General features: G+C 38.4%; 1 protein-coding gene across 1 annotated transcript in view; it reads left to right on the top strand.

The window, feature by feature from the left end:
* LOC119645130 (laminin subunit alpha) overlaps window positions 1-13,840 on the top strand; it is a 28,349-nt gene extending 14,509 nt beyond the window's left edge. The window contains exons 3-11 of the mRNA XM_038045067.1: window positions 1,994-2,618; window positions 2,671-2,880; window positions 2,936-3,346; window positions 3,414-3,686; window positions 3,765-4,617; window positions 4,674-4,937; window positions 5,001-11,492; window positions 11,551-11,768; window positions 11,830-13,840. Coding sequence (XP_037900995.1) covers window positions 1,994-2,618; window positions 2,671-2,880; window positions 2,936-3,346; window positions 3,414-3,686; window positions 3,765-4,617; window positions 4,674-4,937; window positions 5,001-11,492; window positions 11,551-11,768; window positions 11,830-13,295 — 10,812 coding nt within the window. The 3' untranslated portion in view covers window positions 13,296-13,840. The remainder of the gene's footprint in view (window positions 1-1,993; window positions 2,619-2,670; window positions 2,881-2,935; window positions 3,347-3,413; window positions 3,687-3,764; window positions 4,618-4,673; window positions 4,938-5,000; window positions 11,493-11,550; window positions 11,769-11,829) is intronic.
* The last annotated feature ends 1,630 nt before the right edge of the window (window positions 13,841-15,470 follow it).

The raw sequence follows: 15,470 nt of genomic DNA, 5'->3' as shown, positions 1-15,470 counted from the left end.
AAAAAAGGCAAACAACAAGTAGGTGTTTGGAATTCGCCCTAACATGAATAAAGTGTATTAATTTTTTTTAGACTTAGCCAGTGAAACATTTAGCAAAGTGTTGCGTACTTATTTTAAGACTGCTTTTAATGCATTTTTTCTTATTCGTAAAAATGTTTTCAAATATTTGTTTACCGTGTGCTTTTGCGCTTATTTGTCGGTTATATATGCTTATGGCTCGCTGTTTATTGTACAAGTTTGTATGCATTTGTTATGAGCACATTACCAATTAAAATAGTGGAGTGATCATATAACTCATATTTGCTAAAATCATTCACGCTTTTATTCGAAGTACTGAAAATAGGTAAAGCACGAATATAAAAGAGAGAGAAAGTATGGGTTAAGGTTGGTGAGTTACATGCTCTACATAGTAGGTTATGGAAATTTATTGCTAACATAAGGAAAACAGCAACAAGCACGAAGTGACGGTATGATAATAATTCTTGTCTCGGCTATTCATCATATTATAGAGTTTTGTATGAATGTCGAACAGTATACTTTTCATTATGCATTTTATGATGGCTGGAAAGTGTTTTCCAGTAACATCTTTTAGATTTACTCTAGGCATTAAGCCGCAGCAAACAGTTTAATGAATGTCTTGAGAAACTTTAGTTTACTTTACTTTACTTTAGTAGTCGAAAAGCGTGAAGTAGTAGTGTGCTGGAATAGTCAAATTTAACGTTATATCGAAAATATCTAAAATATTGGTATTTGTATATGAAATTCACTGCTTCAATTAACATAATTCCATTACAAGGGTCGTCAACATCCACTGGCCTTCGTCATTTAGGTTGTTATGTACAAGAGAATTTTCATCATAAGGAGGACGATGTTATCTATATGTACGTATCTTTCGAAACGTTTTGAATATTTTGACTATTACAATCTGCTTAGCAGATTGTAGTTAGTTGGCTCTCGTTGCTCTCGTTAATCGACTAGTTGCACTCATTTCGAAACAGTCACTTAAGGCTCTTGATAGTAACTTTCCTGGAAAGCTCGAATAATGTATAGATCTCCAGTCCGATAAGCATTAGAATATGCAAAATTTACACAAAGCAAATAGAGTCGACTGCGATCGAATCTTTTATACTCTTCACCATTATTCTAACAAAGACTAAAAGAGAGAAAACAACTAAATTTTCATAATCTATACTATCGGATGACCGTAAACGATGTCTTCTATTCTTGCAGAATAACAGTTGACCTTTATATCGTGCGTCTGAAGCAGACATCTCCCTTTCTGCGACCATAAACACGTTTACTCTAGCAGATGGTAGATTTCGACTGATATTTAAAAGGCCTGGAACTATGCTTTAGTTTTGTGTTTCTCAGGCAAAAGTATAGAAATTGAGAATCATTTTTCGTTGTTTGTTATATGTGTGTGTATTCTACCTCTTATTTCTTCATTCTTTGACTTTTTATTACATATACATCTTAATCGTGGCTACGAGGGTCGTTTTGAAATTATTGAAATTAAAAATAAAAGCTGGAAGCGCGGAAGATGAATCAAAAATCACAGAAAGAAGGAAAGAGAAGAGTGGAATGGGAAAGTTCATAAAAATAAATGTGAATTTTGTATATTTGTGTTTATAAATCTCGCGTTCGAATAGCTAAGTCAAGTCAAGCCCATATAGAGTTCATATCAACCAATCCCTCTGCTAATAGAACACTTTATGATTATGCATTATGCATTTGCTTCAAGCATTGAGTATCCAACACTTGCGCAGAAGTAATTTTAGCCTTCATAGTCCTCTTAATATATTATTTATTTTTAGCTTATCTAATCGTCGAGGAAGACTTGCTATCTGCATTTAATTTAAGGGTTCCAATTTTCTTACAGTAATTTTAAAATTGAAAAATTATTGCTTTTACAAAATTGTACTGATGGGAAATAAAATGTTCACAAAGTCACTCCTTTTAATTATAATACGTTCTTTTTGTTATTTATTTCAAGGAATTTCATGTGGCATATCTATTTATACGTATGGGTAACTCACCACGTCCAGGTCTCTGGACGTTGGAGAAATCCAGCGATTATGGCAAGACATGGTCACCGTGGCAGCATTTCTCGGATACCCCGGCCGATTGTGAAACATATTTTGGCAAGGATACTTATAAACCCATAAACAATGACGATGATGTGATATGCACGACAGAGTATTCGAAAATAGTGCCACTAGAAAATGGAGAAATTCCTGTAATGTTGCTAAATGATCGTCCATCGGCTACAAATTATTTCAATTCTTCGATTTTGCAAGAATGGACCCGAGCAACAAATGTTCGTATTCGTTTATTACGCACGAAGAATCTTTTAGGTCATCTAATGTCAGTTGCCCGGCAAGATCCGACGGTGACTCGTAGATACTTTTACTCGATTAAGGACATTTCCATTGGAGGCCGTTGTATGTGTAACGGTCACGCAGATACCTGTGATGTTAAGGATCCAAAGAGCCCAGTAAGGATATTGGCATGCCGTTGTCAACATCATACCTGTGGCATACAGTGCAATGAGTGTTGTCCAGGATTTGAAGCAAAAAAATGGCGTCAAAATACTAATGCTCGACCATTCGAATGTGAACGTAAGTTACATAAGTTATGCAATGAATAATCTAAATTATATCTTTACCATAGCTTGTAATTGTCATGGTCACACCAACGATTGCATCTACGATGAGGATGTTGATCGCAAGCGTTTGTCTCTAGATGTTCATGGTCGTTATGAAGGTGGTGGTCGCTGCTTAAACTGTCAGCATAATACCGAGGGCATTAATTGCAATAAGTGTAAGCCTAAATACTATAGATCGGTTGGGAAGTATTGGAATGAAACGGATGTATGTCAACGTAAGTATACGTTGCGTATACGTTAGAGTTGTTAATAACTTCGAATGAATTTTAGCTTGCCGTTGTGATTATTTTTATTCTACTGGCAATTGCATGGAAGAGAGCGGAATATGTGAATGTCGCAAAGCTTTCCAACCGCCAAATTGTGACACTTGCGCCTATGGTTATTACGGATATCCAAATTGTCGCGAATGTGAATGTAATCTTAACGGTACTGACGGTTACCACTGTGAGGCCATTAACGGAGAATGTCCTTGCAAAATCAATTTTGCGGGTCATTATTGTAAACAGTGCGCCGATGGATATTATTCTTTTCCGGAGTGCAAAGCTTGTGAATGCAATAAAATTGGTTCCATTAGTAATGACTGTGACCTAGTTACCGGTCAATGTAAATGTTTGAGCAGTTTCGGTGGCGAACGTTGTGAACGTTGTAAGCATGGCTACTATCGATATCCGAAATGTCAATGTGCGTACCATTCGACTCGAACTTATAGCGTTGCTTATAAATTCTAGTTTTTATATTTCTTTGCCAGACTGTGATTGTGATATTCAGGGAACAGAAGAAGAGATTTGCGATAAAGATAACGGCCAGTGCATATGTCGTGAAGGTTTTGGCGGTCCACGCTGTGATCAATGCCTGCCTGGTTACTACAACTATCCAGCCTGTAAAACTTGTAATTGTTCGGCTACTGGCAGCACAGCCATTACCTGTGACAATACCGGCAAATGTAATTGCTTAACTAATTTTGCTAGCAAGCAATGTACCCTTTGTTCGGCTGGTTACTTCAGCTATCCTGAATGTTTGCGTAAGTTTGCATACCGGTTATCTCATCAAAATATATACTCAATAGTTTATTATCGAAATTCTTTATTGCTTTGTGTAGCTTGCAACTGCGACGTTCACGGTTCGGAAGGTGTTACTTGCAATGCAGATGGTCAATGTTTATGTTTACCTAACTTTGATGGAAAGTTATGTGATTCATGTAAAGAAGGCTTTTATAATTTCCCCAGTTGCGAGGATTGCAATTGTGATCCTGCCGGTGTTATAGATAAATTTGCCGGATGTGGTTCAGTGCCAGTTGGTGAATTATGCCAATGTAAAGAACGTGTTACTGGTCGTATCTGTAACGAATGTATGCCTCTCTATTGGAATCTTAATATCAGCAACCCAGATGGTTGCGAAATATGCGACTGTTGGACAGATGGTACTATTGGATCAGTGGATACCTGTGACTCGAAAACAGGTCAGTGTACATGTAAACCTCATACTAACGGTCGTACCTGTAAGTATTGTAAGGATGGAACTTATGATTTGGACGGTGCTACACTTTTTGGTTGCAAGGATTGCAATTGCGATGTTGGAGGTTCCTGGAAAAGTGAATGTGACAAATTAACCGGTCAGTGTAAGTGTCACCCTCGTGTTACTGGTCGAGCTTGTACTCAGCCGTTGACCACTCATTATTTTCCGACGTTGCATCAGTTCCAATATGAATACGAAAATGGCTATCAACCATCAGGGGCACAAGTGCGTTATCAGTTCGATGAGTCTGTATTTCCAGGGTTCAGTAATAAAGGGTACGCAGTATTCAATGACATCCAAAACGAGGTCCGCAACGAGTTAACCGTGTTTAAGTCTTCCGTATATCGCATTGTCATACGCTACGTTAATCAGAACACCTTTAATGTAACTGCTAGCATATTGATACAATCGGAAAATCCTTTAGAAGTGGATCAAAAGTGAGTTCGTAGATTAGCGAGTTTAGAAAAAGATAATATTATGCGTATGTTCTTAGTGTTAAAGTTCTTCTACGTCCTACTGCGACGCCACAATTTGTTACAGTTGCCGGTGACAAAGGTAAAAAACCTTCGGCCATAGTTCTAGATCCTGGACGATATACTTTTATCACTAAATGTAATAAAAATGTAATGTTGGATTATTTCGTATTGTTGCCGGCTGCTTATTATGAAGCTTCAATTTTAACGCGCAAAATAGCCACACCATGTGAATTGGGAAACATGGAGTTATGTCGTCATTATAAATATGCCTCTGTAGAAGAGTAAGTATTTGAATCTACCTCTCTCTGTAGCTTCTTTTTATTCACATTTTGCTCATCATTTAGTTTGCAACCTGCCATTGTTCCTTTTATTGTTAACGCAAATGGTAAGCCTACAAATCCCAATGAATTCTACAATGATCCTGAGCATTTAACTATTGTTAATCATATTGGCGATATACCACTAATTACTTTTTCTCAACCGAAATTAAATTATATTGTCGATGTGCCACATAGTGGCCGGTACATTTTCGTGGTTGATTATGTTAGCGATCGTAATTATGCTGAGCCGGTCTTCATCAAATTGCGCATTGATGATGGCGATGATGACCAGGAGAATTATGGTACGACCACCATGTATCCTTGTTTGTTTTCGATGGCTTGTCGTACTCCAATAATAGATGAACAAACACGTGAAAAAGTTTATACCCTAAGCAAAGAGGATTCTAAACCTGTAGTTGTCTATGCTGATTTCGACGACAATGAAAGGGTAGCAATTATTTCCATAACAGCGATACCAGCCGAGGAATGGTCTGTTGATTACATAATACCCAATCCGGTATGTGTGATAAACAATGGTCAATGTGCTACTCCGAAATTTAGGACCGTACCTGATTCTAAAAAAATTGAATTTGAAACTGATCATGAGGACCATATCACCTTTAACAAGCCACCATATGCCGTCTTGGATGAGCGTGTTAAATTGATATATTTGGATAGCAAGGAAGATGCTACAATTGTTATTGAATCGCGGGTAGCAGAAGCCAGACATTATGTAATCTTAGTTAAATATTATCAGCCTTATCATCCAAAGTTTAACGTATTGTACACCCTGACGGCGGGAAAGAATCAGTATGATGGTAAATTTGAAATCAATCACTGCCCTTCCAGCTCTGGCTGTCGAGGCGTGCTTAGACCAAGTGGAGATGAGTGGACGTTTGATATTGAAGATGATTTCAAATTTACTGTAACTAATAATAGACCTTCTGGTGTTTGGTTGGATTATTTGATTGTTGTACCCGTTGATCAGTATAGCGATGATTTGCTCATCGAGGAAACTTTCGATCAAACTAAAGAATTTATCCAAGAATGTGGCCAGGACCATTTCTACATTACTCATAACGCGTCAGACTTCTGCAAAAAGGCTGTATTCTCCTTGACGGCTGATTATAATGGCGGTGCTTTGCCATGCAATTGCGACTATGCAGGATCCACAAGTTTCGAATGCCATCCTTTTGGTGGGCAATGCCAATGTAAACCGAACATCATCAATCGTCAGTGTGGAGCTTGCCGTACCGGCTATTATGGTTTCCCTGATTGTAAACCTTGCAGTTGTCCATCAACCGCCACTTGTGAACCTCATACCGGCGATTGCGTTTGCCCGCCTAATGTTATGGGAGAAAACTGTGACAAATGTGCGCCTAATACTTATGGCTATCATCAGATCATAGGTTGCGAGGATTGTAATTGTAATCGTTTAGGTGTTGCGCTTGGAAACACACAGTGCGATATGCTCAACGGTTTATGCGAGTGCAGAGAGCACATTGAAGGTCGCGCCTGTGATACTTGTTCAAACGGCTATTTTGATTTTCCACGTTGTGATCAGTGCTCTTGTAATGTAGACGGCACGGAATTAGAAATATGCGACAAAGTTGACGGTGCTTGCTTCTGCAAAAAGAATGTAGTTGGTCGAGATTGTGATCTTTGCATGGATGGTACCTATAATTTGCAATACAATAATCCAGATGGCTGCACGGCTTGCTTCTGTTTTGGCAAAACTTCACGATGTGAGAGCGCTTACCTTCGGGTATTTAATGTGAGCTTGTTAAAGAACGTCTCATTAAATACGGCTAACTTTACTGACAAGTTTATCGATTTTGCGATTTGGGATATTCCCGCCGATGAGCTATTAGTAAATGAGACAATGTTGCAGGCTGATTTTTCTTTCGCCGACATTAACGATGAATCCATTGTATACTTTGGTGTTTTAGATTATTTGGCTGGACAGAATAGTCATATCTCAGCTTATGGCGGTGAACTCGCCTATACTCTGTTCTATTCCACAGGATTTTCAGGGAAACCTCTGATTGCTCCTGACGTAATACTGTTTAGTAAAGATCATGTTTTAATCCATCAAAGCTATGAACAGCCTTCCAGTAACCAAGTATTTAAGAATCGAGTACATATGGTTGAGAGTAACTTCCTTAGCCAGGATGGCAAAGTGATTAATCGGGCTGATTTTATGATGGCGTTACGTAATATAAATATGATTTACATTCGCGCCAACTATTGGGAGCAGACATTAATTTCTCAATTGTCGGAGGTCTATCTGACTTTGGCTGACGAAAGCGATGACGACAGTCAAGATGGGTATGAATTTTTGCCAGTTGAAAAATGCCATTGTCCTCCCGGTTATACCGGGTTATCTTGTGAGGACTGTGCTCCTGGCTATTATCGCGATCCTAATGGTCCTTATGGTGGTTATTGTATACCTTGTGAGTGTAATGGTCACGCTGATACCTGTGACTGTGTCACCGGTATTTGTGAAGATTGCACACACTTCACCACCGGCGACCATTGCGACATGTGTATTGAAGGATATTATGGCAATGCCACCTTTGGTTCTCCTCACGACTGTATGATATGCGCATGCCCTTTGCCAATACCTGGAAATAATTTTGCCGTGGGTTGTGAAATTTCCGATGCAGGTAACGAAATTCATTGTGATTGCAAAGCAGGATATACAGGAGCACGTTGTGACTTCTGTTCGAATGGTTTCTATGGTCACCCGCAGACTCCAGGCGATTATTGTAAACCATGTCAGTGTTCTGGTAACATTAATCCTGAAGAACCCGGATCTTGCGACACTTTAACTGGCGAATGTTTGCGTTGCTTAAATAACACATTTGGCACAGCCTGTAATCTGTGTGCTCCTGGATTCTATGGAGACGCTGTAAAATTAAAGAATTGTCAAAGTTGCGATTGTGAAGATTTAGGGACATTGGAATGCGACCCATTTGTGGGCGTTTGTAAATGTCATGGCAACGTTATTGGTAAACGTTGTGATCGTTGCGAAACTGATCACTATGGTTACGATTCTGGTCTAGGTTGCCGTTCATGCGATTGTGGTATCGCCTCTAATTCGACACAATGCGATGAACATACTGGCAAATGTGCATGTAAACCTGGAGTAACAGGTCGTCAATGTGACCGTTGCGCTGTTGATCACTGGAAGTACACTACCTCTGGCTGCACGCCTTGCAATTGCAATAAGGGTTATTCTAGAGGTTTTGGCTGCAATGCCCTCACTGGTCAATGTGAATGTTTGCCTGGTGTAATTGGCGATCGTTGCGATGCTTGTCCTCATCGGTGGGTTTTGCGCAAAGGCGAAGGTTGCTTTGAGTGCGACGCGTGCCATCATGCTTTATTAGACGTGACAGATCGTTTGCGTTACGAAATAGACCCGGTTATGGATGAATTCCAATCAGTGGCCTTAGCTTTCTTCACCAGTCAAAAGTTGAATTACTATGATGAATTAGCTGAAAAAGTAGCTCCAGAAGTTCAAAGTCTTGATCCAAAAAGCGTAAATTTAGATCCCTCACGGTCTGCTGTTTCAGAGCTGGAAGCAGAAGCAAAAATGTATTTAAAACAAGTCAATTTAACCATTGATAATGCTGAAGATAGTCGCGATATGGCAGGCGTTCTTTTAACAAATGTCTCTGGCCTACGTGAACAAGTAGCATTGAGTACCAATGAAGCACGAGATGCTATAGCGTCTGTGGAAATTTTGTCACGTAACTTGGAAACAGCCGCGAGCACAAAAATTGACTCTGCTTTAACCGAAGCCCAAGAATTATTAAGTCAAATTAATGCTACATCGATTGATTTGGAAAACAATGTTTCCATTTTACAAAAAGCTACTGAGTTGCTAAGTGAGATCAGCACTATTATACAGCCAGTGAAGTCGCAAAATAAATCGTTGAATGGCTTAAAGAACGACATAGGCGAGTTCAGTGATAAATTAGAAGATTTATACGATTGGAGCCTTGAAGCGGCCAATAAATCAGCCGAAGTGGAAAGACTGAATGTTCTAAACAAAATGGCATTTGAAAATTCCAAGTTCGATACAGTTGCAGATCAGAAAAAAGAAGCTGAAAAGAATATTAAAGATGCTTATAATTTGTACACTAACGGCGACATTGCTTTGACCGAAATCGCTGAGAAAATTGGTGATTTGGGTAAAGTACTGCATACTTTAAAGGATGTGAATAAACAAATTGATTTGGACTTGCCAGAGATTGAAAACGAATACTTTGAAGCTTCTAATATGACATTACAAGCTGAATTAAAGGGTGCAGAGTTGACTGTAAGGGCACAAGACTTGACCGAGCAATATGCTGACATGACTGCTAGTGCCGAGCCTGCCATTAAAGCGGCTAGAGCTTATAGTGATATTGTAGATGCAGTCTCTTCAGCCAGAGAATTTACCAAAAAGTCAAAATATGCCGCCGGCAATGCTACTGAGAAAACTTTTGGTATTGAGGATCGCGCAGGAGCGGCTGATAAGGAGTCGGCCGAGTTGTTGCAAAGAGCGCGAGCCTCATTACATAAAGTACAGAGTGATTTGGAACCGCGCCTAAATGCTTCGTCTGCTAAAGTGGAATCAATTTCGATGTTGAATGAAAATACGGAAAATCGACTGAAGGACATCAATATTGCTATGGAAGCTTTACCGGCTGAGTCCCAGAGAGACATGTATAAAAGCTCTAATCAAAATGCTAGTGATGCATTGGATATAATGAAAGACGTTTTGGATATTTTGGAACCTGTAGTAAAGCAAACTACCAAGGAGTTAGACCAAGCGCGTAACATTTCTAAAGATATCGACTTGACGAACAAGGATATCAATCAAGTGCAAAATCATCTTGACAGTGTAGAAACCTTCTTACCTGAGTTGACTATTATGGCCGATAGCCTTGGTGAACAACAAGCTAAAGTAGAAATGGTTGGTCAGGAGCTAGGCGACGAAATTGAAGGTTTGAGACGGCAAATCGAAACAGCCAGACAAATAGCAAATGATATAAAAGTAGGTGTTAAATTTGTGCCCAGTACTATCTTAGAACTGAAGACCCCAGAAACTTTGCCTTTGCTAGCAACAAAAACAAAAGTTTCTACTCACTTTAAAACCGACAATCCAAACGGTTTCTTATTATTTTTGGGTAATGATAACAAAACAGCTGCAAATGCTGTGGCGCCTACTAAGAATGACGACTTTATGGCCTTGGAGATAGTGAATGGTTATCCAATATTGACTCTTGATTTGGGTAATGGACCTGAACGTATTACTAACGAAAAATATGTCGCCGATGGCGAATGGTATCAAGCTATTGTCGATCGCACGGGATCTAATGTAAAACTAATCATACGGGAACAATTGGACGATGGTTCAGTAATTGATCATGTGAAAGAGGAGGCTTTAATGGGCGCAAATAATGTATTTAATGTGGATCGTAACAGCCGTTTGTTTGTGGGCGGCTATCCGCCACCGTCAGATTTCACACCACCCGAAGATATACATTCTAGTTCGTTCGTGGGGGAGATTGACGATTTACGTGTTGGAGATGAAGAAGTCGGCTTATGGAATTTTGTTTACGGCGAAGATAATAATCAGGGAGCGCAAAAAAGAAAGAAACTTCTTAGTAAAGACATTCCTCCGACGGGATATCGTTTCAATGGCAATGGCTATGTGGTACTCAAAGCAACGCCGTACAACTTTAAAACACGTTCGAGTATTCAGTTCAGTTTTAAAGCAGCTAAGGATGCTAAAAACGGCTTACTGTTCTTCTACGGGCGTAATAGTCATTTTATGTCTATCGAATTGATCGATGGAACTGTATTTTTCCGTTATAAATTGGGAGAGCATATTGTCTCGACAGGCAGCAACGATAAATATAATGATGACGAATGGCATCGAGTTGTTGCTGAAAGAGATGGTAGACGAGGTGTGCTAAAAGTCGATGATGTACAAATATTCCAAGAAGAAGCTCCTCCCCAAGCTGATGACACTATGCCTGTGTTCAAACGTATGTTCTTCGGAGGATTCCCTGGCAAACGCAATCATTCAATAATTGTTGAAGAAAACTTTGATGGTTGTATAGATGACGTCACAATTTCTGGCAATAAAGTCGATTTGAGTGAACATGTGAATGCTGTAGGCGCCAAGCCAGGATGCCCTAAGAAGTTTTCCACAATTTTGTCTTATCCACCTCATGAGTTCGGTTTCTTGCGTACCGCTAATCTTAGTTCTAATAACAATCTAAACATTAATCTGAAATTCAAGACACGTCAGAAGAACGGTGTGCTATTCTACGGTACTAATCAGAATCAAAGCTCGACTATAAGCTTAAGTATGGAAGATGGTTACTTGACGTTGCGTTCAATGGGTAGTGAATTGGAATCGAACGCTCGTATATTGAACGATGGCGAAGAACATGTGGTAACCGTTTTGCATGATGGCAATCAGTTAAGGTTATCTATCGACGACATGGAGGACAAACGGTAAAATAGCAATATGTTTTAAGGAATATACGTCTTTCTAATTTTTTTAATTTTCCAGATTACCATATCCGCCCGAACCATTGTATATAGACATGGGTGATATTTTCTTTGGCGGGCTTCCGGAGAACATAAAAATACCACGAGATGCTTTAGCAAATTTGGCCTACTTCTTAGGCTGTATAAGTGATGTTACAGTTAATGGTGAAATTATCAATTTTGCAGATAGTATCGAAAAGAAAAATGGCAATATCAACAGTTGTTCAAACGATATATTTTGTAAGTGCGGAAAAATTTCTAACGTCACTTTCATAATAATTTTAATTATTTTTTTTTAAAGCTTACGATATAACTGCTGTACCGATTTACTATCCAGATGGTGAAAATGAATTATTTATTCCCAAAGGTGAAGAAGATCGTCCTTCCTTCATAAGCAGGCCGAAACAGTTATCAACGACCACTCCTACCGCTATCACGACTACAACAACTGAATTTCCAATGTTCGTCCTTAAGACAGTTGCCCCCACTACTACGTTTGTTACAACTACGACAACTAGTACTCAGAAACCGTCAATCGTTCCCGATTTTCGAGAATTTGATGAAGATCATGGACCCATCACTCGAAGGCCTTTACTTTGGCCCGATTTAAATAAACCAGCGGACCCAAGATGCAAATTACCGATAAATCCTAATTACGACGTGGACTTTATAGAAGCTGGTTATCGTTTCTTTTCTGTTCGAGAACAACGTTTGGAAATTCCTTCATTATCTGCCAAAATACGTCGACATTATGCGGTTACTTTCAGTTTTCGCACTGATTATCATGAGGGTCTATTATTTTATGCCTCTGATAAATATCATACAGATTACATAGCTGTTTTCTTAAGCGAAGGTAGAATACATCATCAAGTGCATTTGGGCTCGTTGGTGGCTAATATCAGCAGCGCCGAAGAGCTCAACGACGGCCAATGGCATACCGTACAGTTTTTAAGAAACAATCGAAAGGTCAGTCTATTTATTGACGATGTTGAACAAACGCCTATGATAGAGCTGGAAGATAAAAGTCCTAGAGGTATAGTTGTAGAGTTTCCCATTTATTTGGGCGGCGTGCCAAAATATGTAGAAGAGAGTGTGCGTCAGAACATTGAAGACATCCGGAATACTTCTTACTATAATGGCTGTTTGAAGGATATAAAAGTAAATGGCGCAGCCCTGGAGAAAGAGCCAATTATCTATCATGTTGTACCATGTTCTGAACAAATTGAACCGGGTTACTTCTTTAATAAGCCAACAGGTTATGTGAAATTATTTGATCGTTTCACAGTCGGTACAGATTTTAGTTTGAGTTTTGATTTCCGGCCACGTGACCCTGATGGATTGCTGTTCTCGGTGCACGGCAAAAACACGTATATGATCTTGGAGCTGATTGATAATAGATTGTGGTTCACGGTCAAATCAGATTCAAAGAATATTGTTTCCACAAACTATACTCTGCCAGATAATGGTAGTTACTGTGACGGTAAATGGCGTAATGTTCAAGCGGTGAAATCGAAATTCGTCATAACAATTTCGGTGGATTATTATAGTGCCAAACCAGGCGTGGGCACAGAAGGCTCTACCACTACGAAAACCAATAGGCCATTATTCTTGGGCGGCCATCAGGCCTTCAATAAAGCCCCAGGCTTAAAAACTAAAAAGACATTTAAAGGCTGCATAGGCAATATCCAGGTGAATAAAAAACCCGTACGAATTTCTCCGAATTTAGTGAATGGTGAGATATGGCAAGGAGCTTGTCCGTTGGGTTAAAGAGGCATCGAAAGCTGCTAGAGACAATGATACGGAACATGAATGAAAGTGGAAACTTTGGGTGTTAGAAACGAATAACCGAAACGAATTTAAAATTTAATGATAATGAATAGCACGAAGAGAAAACAAATACGTATAACACGATTTAAGTATATCAGTTCCAAACACTCCCAAAACGCAGCACCATGTTGAGTGCTTTCAACATGTCCTACTAATAGGTTAAAAATATGCCGCGAAAAGTTAAACCAACATAATTGGTCCTCGTTTGGATCTCATCTTCATTGCAATGTTCATAAAAATACTTTAACTTATCTGTATTAAAAAAAAAAAACAATGGCTTAAAACGTTAACATTTTCACTACAAGTTCTCTTCATCTATCCTCAATAGACAATAAAGCGTCTTTAAAGCGTCAAAGTTCATATATATATATTAACTTTCTCTCTATGTTCTCTCTAGTTCTCTTTACAATTACTTTTTTTTTATTACTCTCAATAAAGTGCACTTGTTGCAAACGAAAGAAAGAAAATATCAATGCAAACTAAAAGTAATCGTTGTGTTATTTTTATTTTTTAAATGAGAAACTGTCCTTGAACATTAAATATATATTTCAGCATCGATTAAGTGAGAAATGATGTCAGGTGTGCAATGTCACAATGCCTTCTTCTTCAATTCTCATAGCTGTTCCTGCGCCTTCGCGAGTTTCGTCCAAAGTTTTGATTAACATTATGTCACGTTATTGTCTTCTTGGATAATTTTTCATAGTAACCACCATTTGTGTTACGGGGTATATTAATGCGAATGTATGAACAGTGACCTAGCACAGACCCTAAGAATCACCTTTCGCTATATGAATCTACTCAAAATCATTTTCTGAATTGATTTAAGTTTTTCCGTCCGTCTGAGACGAAACTTAGTAAATTGACGTGTTATGATCCAAGTACGAAGTCTGCAGATAACGACTTACATCGGATCACTTTTACAAACATTTAACAAAAAATTAAAATTTCCGAAATTTCTCGGAAAGATTCGTTGAAAAGTAGTATTTCAGCATATGATTGTATTGATGTAAGGAAAAGAAGGAGAACCTCTCTTATATAACTGTTCGTATGAAAAGCAAAGTAGAAAGGTTCAATTTTTTTATTTTATGAAAATATTATTTGATATAAATCTAACTGCATCAAATTTAGACCACGTAGACCTACTATTTTGACACACAATCGATATGATGGTTCTACAAAATCGCACTTTTCGTGATTTATGACGAAAATAGTTGAAGAATGTGAATTAAGATTTTTGGGGGAAAAATTTAATTTGCCAAATTTAGGCTACGTCTTATATGGGTTGTGAAGAGGCTTTCGAAAAAAGCACGCCTTTACATGGATACAAGGTATAAGTTTTGCTATTTGATTCCGAAAATAAATGAAGCATTGCATCTAAATGAAGTGAAGTAGGGTATTTGAGAGTCGGCTTGTTTTCCTTAAAATAGACAATGAATATCGATTTGTCCTTGCCACAGAAACAATGTCTGTTGGCAGTAAACCTATCCATACTTTTAAATCGTTCATGTGTTGTAGGATATATGTAACGTTGAGTGAAAAGTGAAATGTTGTGGCGTCTGTTCGTCGAATTGAAAGGGCCAACAACGATATGTCTTAAAAGGTGTAAACAACAAAAAAAATTTAAAGAAATAGCCGGATATGAACCTGCGGATAAGTACATTTCATTTGTCATGAAATGAATTGAAAATTATTTTTAGAAAGAGAAAATAGTGAGAGTGAATCCGTTTGAAATAGTCGTCTAATAATCGTTAGGTTTATAATGCAATGAAGATACGAAGGAGACATAATTAACCGGTAAGAGAATATACCTATCTGCACATTTTTTTTTCGATGTGTGCTGTGTTCGCGTATAACGAAAACTCCCTCACAAGCAAGATTTTCGAAATAAGTTTTTTTTTTTGTGTTTTTTTTTTTGTTTTTCTGTCTACTTTGCCGGTAAACAGAATTTTGCTTTTAACGCAGCTGATTTCGTTTTTATGTATTATCTTTGCTCTAACTTAAAACTAATTGTATTTAATTTCATTTCACATTGATGCCCTATACGAGCATTCCTAAACGTGGTATTCAATCCGTCTTGTTAAATGCAACTTTGGTGATGTTTTAGTTAAAACACGT

Source organism: Glossina fuscipes, unplaced genomic scaffold, assembly GCF_014805625.2.
Source record: "Glossina fuscipes isolate IAEA_lab_2018 unplaced genomic scaffold, Yale_Gfus_2 1, whole genome shotgun sequence".
NCBI classification, from domain to species: domain Eukaryota; kingdom Metazoa; phylum Arthropoda; class Insecta; order Diptera; family Glossinidae; genus Glossina; species Glossina fuscipes.
The sequence above is the reverse complement of the archived record's forward strand: the minus strand, read 5'-3'. Positions and strand labels throughout refer to the sequence as shown.